This window comes from Meriones unguiculatus, chromosome 1 (assembly GCF_030254825.1).
Source record: "Meriones unguiculatus strain TT.TT164.6M chromosome 1, Bangor_MerUng_6.1, whole genome shotgun sequence".
Classification (NCBI taxonomy): Eukaryota; Metazoa; Chordata; class Mammalia; order Rodentia; family Muridae; genus Meriones; species Meriones unguiculatus.
The window spans coordinates 91,658,882-91,673,560 of record NC_083349.1 but is presented as its reverse complement, the minus strand read 5'-3'; the positions used below and the strand labels follow the sequence as shown (position 1 = coordinate 91,673,560).

General features: G+C 51.2%; 1 protein-coding gene across 1 annotated transcript in view; it reads right to left on the bottom strand.

Annotated features, from left to right (window-relative positions):
• Positions 1 to 237: 237 nt before the first annotated feature.
• The window catches only part of Kcnk12 (potassium two pore domain channel subfamily K member 12), a 39,434-nt gene continuing 24,992 nt past the window's right edge, over positions 238 to 14,679 (bottom strand). Inside the window, exon 2 of the mRNA XM_021644498.2 lies at positions 238 to 1,291. Within this exon, the coding sequence (XP_021500173.1) occupies positions 390 to 1,291 (902 nt within the window). The 3' untranslated portion in view covers positions 238 to 389. The remainder of the gene's footprint in view (positions 1,292 to 14,679) is intronic.

Genomic DNA, 14,679 nt, shown 5'->3' with positions numbered 1-14,679 from the left:
GTTTAGTGCCTGTCTGCAAAGCCCAAGAATGCACTCTCCTTGCTGCAGTATGCGCTGGCGCGGACGGGGAATTTGGGGTGCCACTTTTTCTTTCTGGGGGGAGGGCGGGGGGATTCTATTGCAGACCACGATTCTCCAAGAAGGGACTCAAAAAAAAAAATTACAGTCTCATCTAACACTTGCCTTTGACAACGCCAGGCCTGGCCAAATAGCATTTCTTTAGAAAACATGTTTGTTTCTGTGGTTGTTTTGTTTTGTTTTGTTTTTTTTTGGTTTCGTTTTTATTGGATACAGATTAAGAAAGCGCCGTCTCGGAGAGCAGTGAAGCAAAGCCGCCCGGCGGCGCGCAGCCCGGGCCGGGTCCGCGGCGCTGGGGGCGGTAGGCCGCTCTACCTGGAGGCGCTGGTCTCTGCCAGCCGGTTGTTCATGATGCCCAGGGCGCCCACGCCGCCCGAGAAGCCGTTCTGGCGCGTGTTGACGCACACGCCGCGCGGGTAGCCGTTGGCCGTCTCGGACAGCTGCTTCTGCAGCAGCGCCAGCGACACCTTGTTGGACGCCGTGAGGTCGCGCATGGAGATGAGCTCGCCCGACAGACGGCGGCCCTCGGCGTCGCTGTCGCGGGTGGCGGGGTCGGCGCCCAGCGCGGCCAGGCGACGGCGCAGCCGGGAGCCCGGGGTGATGGCGTTGCGCCGTGCCAGGGGCGCGCCGGGCGCCGGGCAGCAGCGCGTGCAGCAGCGGCAGCTCAGCTTGCGCAGCATCCAGTTGAGCACCTGCTTGATGAGGATGGAGATGACGTTGAAGAGCGAGTAGATGCAGCACACGCCGAGCAGGATAAAGAGGAAGTTGCCCAGGCGGTAGAGCCCCTGGTTCCGGTAGGCGGCGTGCTGGCTGCTCACCAGGTCCCCGAAGCCGATGGTGCTGAAGGTGACGAAGCAGAAGTAGAGCGAGTCCATGTAGTCCCAGCCCTCCACGCTGGTGTACATGGCCGAGGCGCAGCAGGCCAGCAGCACTGCGAACAGGCCCAGGATGAGCAGCACGTGGTACACCGAGGGCTTCCAGCCCGCCAGGCTGTCCGCCTCCGACAGCGCCGAGCCGCGGCGGAAGGAGGCGGGCAGCAGGCCGCTGCGGCGCAGCTGGCGCTCCCGGCAGGCGCGCATGATGAAGGCCAGCAGCGAGATGATGCGCTCCAGAAAGAGGTTGAAGAACAGGATAGTCCCCGCGCAGCCGAACAGTCCGTAGGCGATGAGGAAGGCCTTCCCGCCCACCGTGGCTGGGGTGGTCATGCCGAAACCTGGGGAGAGGACAGCCAGGGTCAGCGGGGGGGCAGGCGGTTTCTCTGGAGTGGCCCTGAGGCAGGCACATGCTAAGTCAGTTGGGGGCGGGACAGTGCTTAGATGGTTCCCTCGCTTGCTGACGCCTGATCACAGCGAACCCCAACAAGTTGGAGAAGCCCCTTGCCTTGGGGATATTTAAACATGGGTAGGGTAGGTAGGCCCTATGATGGGTCCAATCGCGCACCAAGCAGCAACAGGTGCACAGAGGCAAACCACTGAGCTACCCCCAAACCGACAAATGACACGTGTGAGCCTACCGGAATTTTCTATGGACTCCCGGGCAGATGGGCTTGTTGGGCTAGGCTTCCGGGAGAACATTTTGCAATTGGGATTGCGTACTCTGGGACCAGTTAGAATGACCGGGTAGCACTGGTTCACTTGCAAAGCTCACAGAAAGGATCATTTTGGGGACCAGTACCCCTCCTCATCCTTTTGAGTGCAAATCTGGACATCTGCCGCTGGGTTTCAGATCTCTGTCCCTGTAGGACCGCCATCAGTCACCTTTGCTCACATCATGCCCAAGGGAAATGGCTTGATCTGGGCGGATCCTGCGGTGCTGGTGTGCGGCTGGAGTTTTGTCCTGGAAAGCCTGCCCTACGCCCAGACAGCCGCTTACTGCTTTGAACCCTTGTAATTAAAAGGTTACCTACCCATTTGTTGAAAGCCTGGTTTTAACGGGTTTGTTAATGGATTCCCACAGAAGGCCTGGTGGCCCACCACTGTGCGCATTAGAGGGCTGGGGAGGAGGAGAGAAACAGAGGGAGACAGAGAGACAAAGAGACAGACACACACACCGAAAGAGAGAGAGTGTGCACCATGAGACATTTCCATGCCTATAGGAGCCGCTCAGAGGCATACCACTCCCTTCATACCCAACAGAAAGGAGCAACCTGTGTGCTGCGAGGCAGGCCCAGCTCCGGGAAGAACTTAAGCATGCTTTGTCCTATTTGGCTTATGGTCTCTTAAATAGGCCTAACACTTGCAGGGCAAATTCCTTAAGCTTGGATGCTAATCGTTTTCTTGATTTCCTGGAGGAAATGCCCAACTTACCTGTTCATCTTAAGCTTACTGACTCAAGTTCAGGGGAAAAATCATATGCTATCACTCACCAAGAAAGGTGGTTTAATTCGCTGCATTCCAAATTTTCCACGAAAGAATGAAAAAAAACGAGTAACAGTAACAAAACAGACAAAACGTTAGTAGTTTGCCCAGGAATGTGAAGGGGGGGGTTACAATACTCCAAAGCCAAACTCAAGTTCCTGGGCTCATAAAGAAATCAACTCTATGTGTGTTGCTGTATGTGGAGGTAGATTGCAGCATGCTGATGGATGTTTGTAATCCCAGCAGTTAGGAAGCGGAGGCAGGAGGATTAGGAGTTCAAGGTCATCTTTGGCTATATAGTAAGCTGGAAGCCAGCCTAGGATATAGGAGACCCTGTCTGGAAAACAAAGTCAGTAAAGTGAACTTAGGAAGTCCTGGATTGGGGGCTGGAGAGATGGCCCAGCTGTTAGGAGCACACTGCTCTTGTAGCAGACTTTATCTGAGCACCTACACCAGCTGCAACACCAGCTCCAGGGGCATTCAAAGCCTCCGGCACCTGCACTCGCCCCCTTTACCCTTCCCCCCCCACACTCATACAGTTTAAAGTCCTAGGCTGATAAGCCAGTGTAGCAACATGACTAGATCATGGGAAGGAAATCATCTCATTACAAAGAAACCTCATACACTGGGGAAAAAAAACATAAGCCATGGCACTATTATGAATATCACAAAAAAGAGTGTTGAACAAAAGCTGGACATAAAAGAAAATAGCCGGAGTAGTTCAATAATATGGTACAATCTTTTCAGCCTATTTTGCTGATTAAATCGTAAGAGCTGGGGCTGTCTTGGAATTTACATATAGGGGTCCTCAAAATGTCACCCAAATGCTAGCTGTGGTGGACATGTTAAACTGTATGTTTTATGTGTTTTCTCACACTTACGTGATAAGGAAAAAGAAATCTTGATCTTTAGAGTGTTACAACTGGAAGAAATTTTAGTCTTCTTTTGTTATAACTTACTATTTAAGCTTGAACACTGTTTTATTAGAGTTTCAGAGAAAAACAAGGGGATGTTTTTTGTTGTTGTTTTCTTTTATTTCGTCATGATTGGAGATTGCAGCCATCCTGAGGCCAGCCTGGGCCAGCGCTCTACCACTGAGCTCCATGCCCATCCAAAAGCCAAATTCTGACCTGTCCCGCACGTTGTGTTAGTGAGGGGGGTGGGGCAGTGAGAGCCTGGCCTGCTGCTTGCAGGGAGACAGACTGCCACCTCCACTTGTCACAAAACATGCTTCTGCTCTGGCAGGGAAACCAAACCTCTAGTGGAGGGATTCCTGTGCTTAATTCCTAAAGAGATGGACGATCCTCAGCCTGGAAGATTGCTGCTTAGCCTTCTCAAGAAGAGGATGCTGAATTGGATTTTCCTGTTCTTTCAGCTTTTCAGCTCAAGTCTCAAACAACCTGTGGCATGCAGTGCCTTTTTCCTCTTCTTCTTCTTCCTCCTCCTCCTCCTCCTCCTCCTCCTCCTCCTCCTCCTCCTCCTCTTCTTCTTCTTCTTCTTCTTCTTCTTCTTCTTCTTTAGGGGTGGTGTGATTCTTCGTAACAGGGTCTCATGTAGTCCAGGATGGCTTCAGATTTACTATGTAACGAAGGCCTGGAGCTCTGGACCCCTTATTCTATCCCTAGAGTGATGGGATTACAGGTGTGTGATTAAACATCAGGCGGGACTTATCCATGCTAGGTTTACTAAATAGGTAAAACAGGTTTCACAGCGAGGGCTCCCTCACCTCCATCCCCTTTGTATCCCCAGGTATCTGAAAGGGTAGAAACTAGCCTGGATATTGAAGGGAGATGGATTTGTGGCATTAGAGTCATTGTGGGCAAGCTCCTTCCACTGACCCCCAGGCCACTTAAGGTTATAGGCAGGGGCAGGGGCTGTCAAAAGAACCTTGGACTTCAGATGGCAAACAAAGCATCTCCTCTTAGCTGGGTGTTGCCTGAGGCTTCCAGGGCTCTCATGCACCTGCACGGATGTTGGAGTAGAATGTAGGGAATTCCAGGACAGCCAGACAGTGTCCTCAGAGTCTGAGGCTATACGGGCCAGCTGTCTGGGTGGGAACTTGCACAGGCAGGAAAGGAAGAAGGCGGGGATGAGAGCAGTTATCTCAAAGGTGCTATAGATTGGATATTTTAGACACTCTCCAAGGCTGCCTTTTGCCTCGGTTTCCCTGGGGGTGGTGCATGCCACTGTGCCTAGCTTACTGTTTGGATCTTCTCAAGGCTAGGGAGCAATTTACCATTTAACACAGCTAGTCTCAAATTTGGTGTGCATTCAAGAATGATTTTGAGCTAATTCTCCTGCTTCTACATCCTATGAACATTCACCACCACAGCTGGCTGGTTTGGATCTTGAATGGCCCCCAAATGCCCATGTGCTGAAGGCTTGATCCCTAGGCACTCCTGGTAGGTGCCTTAATGGGGGGTCTTTAGGCCAATGGAGGCACGTCCTTGCAAGGCTGTTTCCTGGTCCCTCTCTCATGCTGTTTTGTTCTTTGACCATGAGTATTGGCTGGTTGGTGGGTACTAGGAATTGAACCCAAGGCTCTAAAAAAGGGCATGCCTGTTCTTAGAGTGGGCAGTGCACTCTCACCAGCAACAGCTAAAAGAGGCTATTAAGGGCCCAGTGACATAAGAAAAAGTTCCAGCACAACCGTGCCCTCCCCCGCACTCACACTCCTGGGCCCCTGGTCAGGCCAGAGAGGGAGAAGCCAGCTAAACGTTGACAGGAAGTGAACTATAAGGTTGGACTTAGTATCTGAGAATGCCTCTCAATCTCAAAATGAGCACCAAAAGCCAAACCAAAGAGAAAGCTACTTGGAAACTCTGGTGTTTATGGAAGATGATGTTAAGGGATGCAGAAGGAAGCCCTTAAAGACAACAATAGAAAGAAGCTGCTCTCCACTTCTGCTCAACAAACCAATTCCACAGCCCTTGCTCTGCACACTGAGCCGGCCCAGTGTGTATCTGCTCACATTGTCTCTACAACCTGTAGAGAGGCAGGACCCACTCCAGAGAAGAAATCACAGGTTACAGCAAAGCAGTGGCCAGGCCCCACATTCGGGAGGAGAGACGGCGTTAAGAAGAGTTTCTTTACGTGTCATGAATCTTGTTGCTAAGAGTCCTTTGTGGCTGTGCCGAACCATAGCCACCACCTGGACCTGGACGTGGGGAGGCACCACTGTTCTTCCTCTAGTATTGCCACCAAAGTGGACTTGCCTTCCCATAGCACAGATAAGACAAGCTGGTCACTTAGAAAACAGCTGACCCAGGGCTTGAGCACAGCACATGAGATGTCTGTTGCTTCTGGGTGAAAGTCTGGTTGGCCACAGGCAGGGTACTCGGCTCTCCATGGAGTCACCACAGGCCCATCCATGTGGCCTTTCTCCTCCACCCTCCAGTGTGTGTGTGGGGACCCTAACACCCCTGCTCCCCATGTCTGGATTCCTGGCTTCCACTTGGGTTTAGGGTATGAATCTGGCTTCTTGGATAGCTCAATCTTCCAGGGGCCTCAGCAAGATGACCAATACCAGATAAGTGGCCTTTAATACCAACTTATTTGTACATAGCTGGCTCTTATTGTCCCTACACAGAGCAGGGCTAGAACCTGTGCTGGAGGCTTCTTGTAGCCTTCACTCAGACTGTACTCAGCACAACCCCTTGGAAGGACAATGCCAGTACCTGTGGAATGACACTGGTATGCGGCTAGCTATCCATAGGTGACAACAGCTCTGGAGGCTCTCTGGCGAATCAATGGACAGCCACTGAGTGTCTCTTTTATTGTCTTATTAACATTCAGGGCTCAGGACACCGGGGAAGGCTGAGGAGCTGGCTAGACATTGCTTTCCTCAGTAGATAGCAGCTCCCTCAAACCCAGGCAGCTCCTGGGCATCCAGGCTGAGTCTGGAGAAGGACTTAGAAGCCACAGTCAGGGATAAGGCAATCCCCACCAAATGGAGACCTCCCCCTACCCATCACAACCTGCAGAGGTGCAGCCTGTCCCCAGGGCCACACCAAGCCTGCTGTGTCGTTTATGCCACAATTGATCTGCCATCCCAGTCAGCAAAGAGCAGGCACTCAAGGCTTTATTATGTCACTCCCACAAAAACGGGTGAGGCTCATTACCCTTCACAAATGGCCCTGCTGAGAGAACCTCTGGAGTTTGGCTTAAGGAACCTGGGACTGAGACAGAGCACACTGATAATGGGCAGCATACACCCTCTGCAGGACCCTGGACACTGACACTCTCTTCCCATCCAGCTACTCTGTGAAGGGAATTAACATGGAAGCAGAGGCGCTCAGGGGCTGCCCTGGGGCCTGTGACCTTTCCACCCTGGCCTGGGCCATGGGAGAGGTGGCTCATTACCCTGTCGGACCCTCTGCCAGGAGGTGTGCACTGTTGACTCTGGGAAGAGGGGTATAAGGTACAGGGAAATCTGGAATTCTCTCGAGACTGAAAATGCCACTGAGAATTTCTTCAGGATGGTTCAACAATCCGAGTGCTACAAGCAGCTGGGCTGGATGACTGTAGTGCAGATTCCAGGACATGACCCATTCGAGGGGGTTTACTTGGTGCCCAGTGATCTGTACTTTAACAAATATCTCCATATGAATCTGCCATAGTCATTATGATAAATGTCAGTAGATATATGGAGGATTTCTTAGCTGGACTCTGTCCAGCTGTAGACAGGATTTCCACTGTGGGCATATTTTTACTAAAAGACAGTTCCCTATGTGAACTAGAATTGAAATTTCGGGTCTGAAGTTTTTTAGTTGCTAATTTTGGCAATGGAAACCCACCTGTCCTAGCATCTCATTTGACACTGTTTTGAGAAAATCTTGTTCTGTGACCCAGACTGGCCTCGGACTTTCTGCAACCTCCCTGCCTCAAAACTAGGATTACAAGTACTGAAATTACAGGCATGCACCACCTTACCCTGAAACTTTTGAACTGGCTAAATTCAAATTTAACTTAATATTCAAGGATTCTAAGACTCATGAAAGGCTGGGCTCTGCTGAGGCTTTCTTGGATGTAGAAGAGAAGGAGGTGTGGGGTGGGCTCTGAGGTGGGGGGAAGTTGCATGGAGATGGAACACAGCCTGATTCTATAAGAAGTGTGTGGTGGTAGTGGGGGCCTGGAGAGATGGCTCAGCGATTAATACTGGCTGCTCTTCCAGAGGACCTAGGTTCAATTCCCAGCTCCCACATGGCAGCTCACACCTATCTGTAACTCTAGTTCCAGGAGACCTGACACCCTCACACAGACATACATGCAGGCAAAACAGCAACATGCAGGAAATAAAAATAAATTTTAAAAAAAGAGAGAGGAAAAGAGGTTCTCAGCCATGCTCCATGGAGGAGCAATGCCATCGTTTCTTTCGCAGCATTTTAAATCCCTCATGATACACAGTTGAGTGTATCCCTAATGAAGAGTGCCTCAGATTGGACGGACTGGGGTGGAAATCAACATCATACTCGTTTGTGAGACTCATAGATGGGACCCACCCGACAGATAACAGTACTGAAGCTATTAACGTGCCCAGGATCATGGCACAAGTGATGTTTGTACCTAGAAGAACTTGTGGTAAGACAAGGGAAGAGAGACATACATGCAAGAGTTTCGAAGAAATAAAGGAGCTTTGTCTATGGTGGCAGTGTTTGGATCTAGTCACATAGCAGCATCACCTGGGGAGCCTGCAGACAGTCCCAGCTGCCAGGTGCACCCAATGGACGCCTCCTCAAGTCCCCTGCTGGGTGAGTGGGAAAGCCCGGGGGGGGGGGGGTGGAGGGCATGTTTGTGCTCAGTTTCGAAGACTGGAAGCGTAGGAGCCAAACTCCAGGACTGAGAAAGGCATGCCATTGCTAGGGTCTGGGGAACGTGTGGGGTTCAGGCTTCTGGTGCCTGACTGCGGCTGTGTTGGAGTGCGTCGTGAGTCTGTGGGGAAAAAAGAATGCCAGCAGAGGCTTCTATCCACCTCATCGCTTTGCATGAATGAATGCGACCCAGCTCTGCTTTCTAGGAACAGAAGTCTAGAAGCCTCAGAAGAAAGTCAGGACGTCGCCGTGCCCAAGGCTTGGCCTCCTTCCATGGACTGTTGAGGGGCTCCGTCTACAAGCGAGATGACAGGGACAAAGTACTGCTTACCCCTCCCCTCTGCTTTTCCCTCTAAGACACGCGTGCCACTCTCTCACTGTAGCCATGAGGACAGGAGGAGGGCATGGGTTTCCATGGGGCCTAGGGGGTGATGTGAGAGCACTAGCTTCATGAGAAACACCCTGGGCCAGACATGGCCCCTACATCACAGCTGAAGGGCTTCAGGGCCAATACGTGAGAAAAGTGGAGTTTAAAACACTATGTAGGAATCTAGGAACAGGAACAGGATCAGCCTGGCTCCATCATGGTCTTGTCTTTTCCCTTCACTGGACCTTACTTAGATTCACCTCTGAGCTCAGCTCCAGTCTTGGGCTCTCTGCTGGGTAGGAGGTCCATCTAGAGGTAAGCATAAACACCAGCTTTGTCAATCCAGAGAGGTAGGAAGGTAGGTACATAGATAGATAGATAGATAGATAGATAGATAGATAGATAGATGATACATATATACTTATATAAATAGATAGATGATAGGTAGATAGATGATAGGTATATATGATAAATAGATATAAAAACAGGCAGATAGATGTTAGGTGGGTAAATAATAGATGATAAGTGGGTAGATAGAAAGATAGAAGATAGATGATAGGTAGATAGATGACAGATGGGGCTGTTGGTGGGAAAGCTGAGTCTGAGGCCTTCTGCTCTGTGTTCATTGCTGCTTGTGGTTGGAGCTTTTGGCTTTGTGGGTACATGGGTGAGTGTCCATCTTACTGAAAGCTCAGTGACTCTGGATCCAGAGGCAGGAAACAGCCAGCCACATGGCAAAAGCACCCCCTCCCCTCATTCTGTCTGCCTGGCTTGTCTTTTGGAGCCTCTGAGGTAATTTTCTTTAATGGCAGGAAGCTGAGGGACAGGGAGGCTGAGGGGACAAGGAAGCTGGGGAAATAGAATTGAACCCCCTGAAGCAGACCAATGCCTTTTCTCTCTTGGTGATGAAGATAGAATCCAGGGCCTTCTGCATGTACCGCCAAGCCGCTAGCTAGGTCAGTGCTTTGCTTTTTTTTCTTTTTAAAGATTTATTTATTATGTATACACTATTGTGTCTGCATGTACACCTGCATGCCAGAAGGCACCACAACTCCTTATGGATGGTCATGAGCCATCATGTGGTTTCGGGGAATTGAACTCAGGACCTCTGGAAGAGCAGCCAGTGCTCTTAACCTCTGAGCCGTCTCTCCAGCCCAGGTCAGTGCTTTTCAATAGGAGAAAGGTTCTGGTAAGCTGTGGGCAGAGCTGTTCCCTGGAGCTCTGTGCCCTGGCACAGCTTTCCTGCTGGGGCTGCGGTCAACCCCCACTCTGCGCTTCATCTCTGGGATTAAACTGTTCTCTCCTCTCCAGAAATCATTCAACAAAATGAGTTATTAAAAGCCGGTTAACTACTCTTGCCTCCGGGTAGCTGCTGCCTCACAACCTCTCCTGGGGAGCAGCTGTCAAACGCAGGCTCTGCGGAGCTGGCGGGAAGATGACTCATTTACATAGAGTCAGGCTCCATCCTGCCCCCCAAGCTCTGCCCTTGTCTCTTTGATGACTAATCCCCTTTGAGGATTAGATCACCACCACCACCCCACACCTCCATCACAGAACCCCAGCCATGGCCCAAGACTTTGTGTGGCCAACAAGGGCCCAGGGTTAGGAGCAGCAGGTTAAGGAAGAGTCCCTCTGCCTGCCCAGCCCCGCTTCTTGCTCCCTACTTCGCAGCACCATGGGGAGGCTCCAGGGATGGCCAGGAATAGTCAGGCTTCCCCTAAGAGATGGGCCCTCTAAAACCCTGAAGGCTAGCTGACAGGCTCTCAGGGATGACTTGGTGATAGACCGTGGCGTTCTGCGTCTGTCAGCAACCCCAACAGAAGGTAGCCTGTTGGCTGTTCACGCGAGACAAGAAGGCACGGTGAAGACAGACCCCCACCTTCAAAGCTGCAGAGAAGTACCCGGAGCATTCACAGAGAATCCCGTGTGTGCCCTGCCAACCTGCTGACGTGGCCCATCCAGAGGCTGGCGGACAGGCCAAGGCATCCGTCAAAGCAGCGTGTTTCGGCACAGGGCTCCCTTACAGCCTGCAGGGGTCAGCAGGGTGGGACTGTCGCCGCCGAGCTGAGGAACTATGTGGGGCTGGCCGATGACCGTTGTACAGGGAGAGGAGCTGTGGTGTGAACTGAACCTTTGGAACCCCAGGCCCAGCACCCCCTGAGTGCATTTGGAGCCGCAGTCCAGAGTCATTATACAGGTTTGACAAAGGAGCAGGTGTGAAAGAAGAGCAGAGAACGGGGCACAGTCGTGACACCCAAAACTTTTCCATTATCTTCTTGGGTCCCCCCCTTCCCCAAGCCTGCAGGTAAGACAGTGAGACTGGGATTTCGATTCCAGACACATGCCCAGTCAATAGTACCATGCAGAGAGGCGCCTGCCCTAGGGCTGTGGCACCAGTGTGTACTGTCTTCTGTGTAGAAGGAGATGGAGGCTGTGGTGGTTTGGGTAGGAATGGCCCCCAGAGGCTCATAGATTTGAATGTTTGATGATTAGGGAGTGCTGCTATTAGGAGGTGTGGCCTTGATGGAGTGGGTGTGGCCTCATTGGAGGAAGTGTGCCACTGTGGGGTAGGCTTTGGGGTTTCAAATGTGTAAGCCAGGTCCAATGTCACTTTGTCTTCTTGCTGCCTGCCGGAATGTAGAACTCTCAGCTCCTTCTCCAGTGCCATGTCTGCCTGTGTGCCATCATGCTTCCTGCCATGATGATAGAGGACTAAACCTCTGAACCTATAAGCCAGCCCCAATTAAATGGTTTTCTTTATGAGAGTTGTAGTCATGGTGTCTCTTCAATAGGACATTGACTAAGACAGGGGTCAACGTTTGGAGCTGTCAATGACCTTGGCAAAGGTCACAGGATAATGCACTGGACACTGATTGCTCTTTTCTTCTCGCAGTGAGCACAGAGGTAGCCGGGCCACTGTGCCTCCTCCTTACACCATCTCACATGGGCGTTACCAACGCAAGCCTGGCATGCCCCTCTCCCACCCTCGCTGTCTGAGCACTGACTACCTCCCATCACCAGGAGACACGTGCTTCCTGTATCCTCACCTTGTGAATCACTCATGGACAGGTGGCACTTTTTGAATTTTTTTATTACATTATTTTTTAATTTACTTATTGGGAGGCATGTGCATACCATGGCCTGTGTGTGGAGTCAGAAGACAGTATGCAAGAGTCAGTTCTCTCCTTCTACCGTGGGTCCTGGGACTTGAACTCAGATCATAAGGCTTGGCAGCAAGCACCTCTGTCCCCTGAGCGATCTCACTGGCCCACCTGGCAGTGCTTTCTTCTTGTCAGGCATTTAGTGCCCTGTTGCCTGTGTTCTGTCGTTGCCTGTTGTCCTGAAGTATTATTTAGCCCTTCGTGTTTTTGCCATCCTGTCTAGCCAGTGAGGTTACACAGTTCTCCAGGCTTCCTCCTACCCTAGGAGAGTAGCTTTGACATCCTGCTGGAACCAACTCTGTCAGTCACCGGCAGACACTGTTCTAGGATCACAGCTTCCCTCTTGGTCAGAGTTTCATTCCTTTAATGAGTTTCTGAAGGGTTTCTCAGTCTTTGGACTAAAACCAAGTGTGCTGTGGTTTTGACACATGAAGATGGGGGTGGGGATGGCTGTGATGAGGAGCACTGTCCTACAGCCAAGGGCGCACAGTACGCCATGGGGAGCATGTCTGAGAAGGGGGCATCTGAAAGGGCTAAGGCTTGACTGCCAAGACTTGGGGCAAGGCTGAAGGCAGCGTTCAGGTCCCATCCTGAACTGGATGCTGTCTAGCAGTGGAGCTAAGTCTAGGTTGGGTCCCGTGATTGCTCTTAGCTGGCAGATGGGACCCCAGAGCACTGCCACTCGCTCTTTTTAGTCTTTGTGGTCTGGTGGACACTCATCTTTTGGTTATAGGCCTTTGTTCTTAGCTCGCTCCATGAGGGTCATGCAGTGGGCTGCTCTGAAGCAGTTACAGGGAACCACGGCCCTTTCGTGGACACCAGACAAGCTTCTGGCTTTCGGGAGCCACCTTTGCCTAGTTCCAAATGGCTCTGCCTCAGTGTCCCATGGTGACATCCACTTGGCGGCCACTCATTATTTTTGTGATAGAACTTCCCTCCCAGTACCTACTTTATTTGGTGGTATACACACATGCACTCATTTCCTTTTGGGAGCATATTTCTGGGTGATGAGAATACCACAGTTTCTTCTGTGTGCTTTTATAAAGATGTCACAGTGTTTGGTACATTGGAGGTTGTTCCTGCTTTTGTCCTTTTGCAGTGGTGGGGATTGAACTTGCAATCCTGCACATGCTGGGCGAGTGCTTTGCCGCTGAGCTATCTCTCCATCCCTAGTTTCTAGTTCTTTAAGTGAAAATGGGTAGTTTAAGTTCCCCGTCCCAGTGGCAATGAAGGCGTTATCTACAGAGATGACAGCAACAGAGGTGCTAGAGGAAGCCAGGATGCTCTGAGGGAAGAGGTTCAGAGCCATCCTCTACGTGACACCCTGTCTCACAAAACCACATCAGAACAACCCAAATGAAACAAAAAGCTAAAATAAAACCAAACAATAAAAAAGTGAGATGGATTCCTCATAGCACTCCCAGGATCATAGCTCTCTCTGGGAAGGTGGACCTGGAGTCCCTCCTGGAGAGTCTGAGGGTACCCATACACCTCAGAGATGCAGAATAAATTACCCATATGTTGGGACACGGTGGTTGAACCTCAGGGCCTGCAGTCAGAGATTTGGGTCCGCCCAGCTACCACACTGCACTGGGGCTTTCAGCACCACAATATATGCCTCCGTATGTCTGTCACATAAAGACAGGTCGGGAGGACCTGACAAACAGTCCCTATACTCAAGAGAGTACTTGGCGGAGAGCAGACATTAATAAACATGACTTATTAGCCTGCTGTTGAGGTTGGGTACCCGCAAAGGGCCAAGTAGGGAGGGCCAGGCCACACTGGGAAGAGCTCCTGTTAGTACACAGGCCTGCTCTCAGGGACCTAGTACCATCACCTGCCACCATCAAGTGTGCTAGATGCTGCAAATAGAAGGGCCCCAGCCACCCCAGATCTCTCTCTCCTCATCCTCTCTCTCTGCTCTCTTTTGTCTCTCCCCTATTCTCTCTCTGTCTCCCTTTCTCCCTATCTGCCTCTATCTCCTTTGTGTCCCTACTCTAAAACATCCTTTTGCTTTCCCCTCCCCCAATAAAGCTCTTACACTGGACCTACGTGTGTAATTTCTCAGGGACACACCTTGGCATAGGCCTGCCAAGGGTACATTTTATCCTATCACCTCAGCTTAATGAAGATACAGTGAGTGAGGTGCCATTTTTTCAGGCTTACCTATGTGCTGTAGCCAGTGATGATGGCTCATACCTTTAATCCCAGCACTTGGGAGGTAGAGACAGGTGTATCTGTGTGAGTTTCAAGCCAGCCTGGTCTACAGAGTGAGTTCCGGAACAGCCAAGGCTGCACAGAGAAACCCTGTCTCAAAAAAACCAAAAACCAAAAACAGACAAATAAAAAAAACAGAAACTGTAGACCACAGAAATGCTTTCTCTAAGGCTCAATGCTAGTTCCTCTGTGTGCATGAAGGGATCCATTTCAAAGCCATTTCTGCCATCTGCCAAATCTGAGGGGGACAGAGAGGAAGGCAGAGCAAAGAGTCTTACAAAGAAACCAAAGCCTTGACCTCAGTGTTAGCCTGTGGCACTGTGAGAAGTTAGTGCATGCCGGGCAAGCCCCGGCCACCACGGTGTCACAGAGCCAAACCAGAAACACACCGGCCAGCAGCTTGGCGGGCTGCAGGAGCCCAACGGCAAACCTTGGCCACTGTTTCCAGCAGCAGCAGAGGCAGCGGGGAGTCCAGGATGCAAAGTTCACTCCAGGGCCTTGGTCAGGAGGCTGTGTTTATATTTATCCCACTAACTTTAGACCCAAAGAAATAGCCTTCCCTGGGGGATGGGTCATCTGCCTCTGGCTCCTCCAGGTTGTCATCACTGGGTGTCTCCCTCCTGCCCAGCCCGAGGACAGATGCCTTTGCAAACAAGGCCAGTTCTGGTGTCTTTCAGGACTTAGGAAGT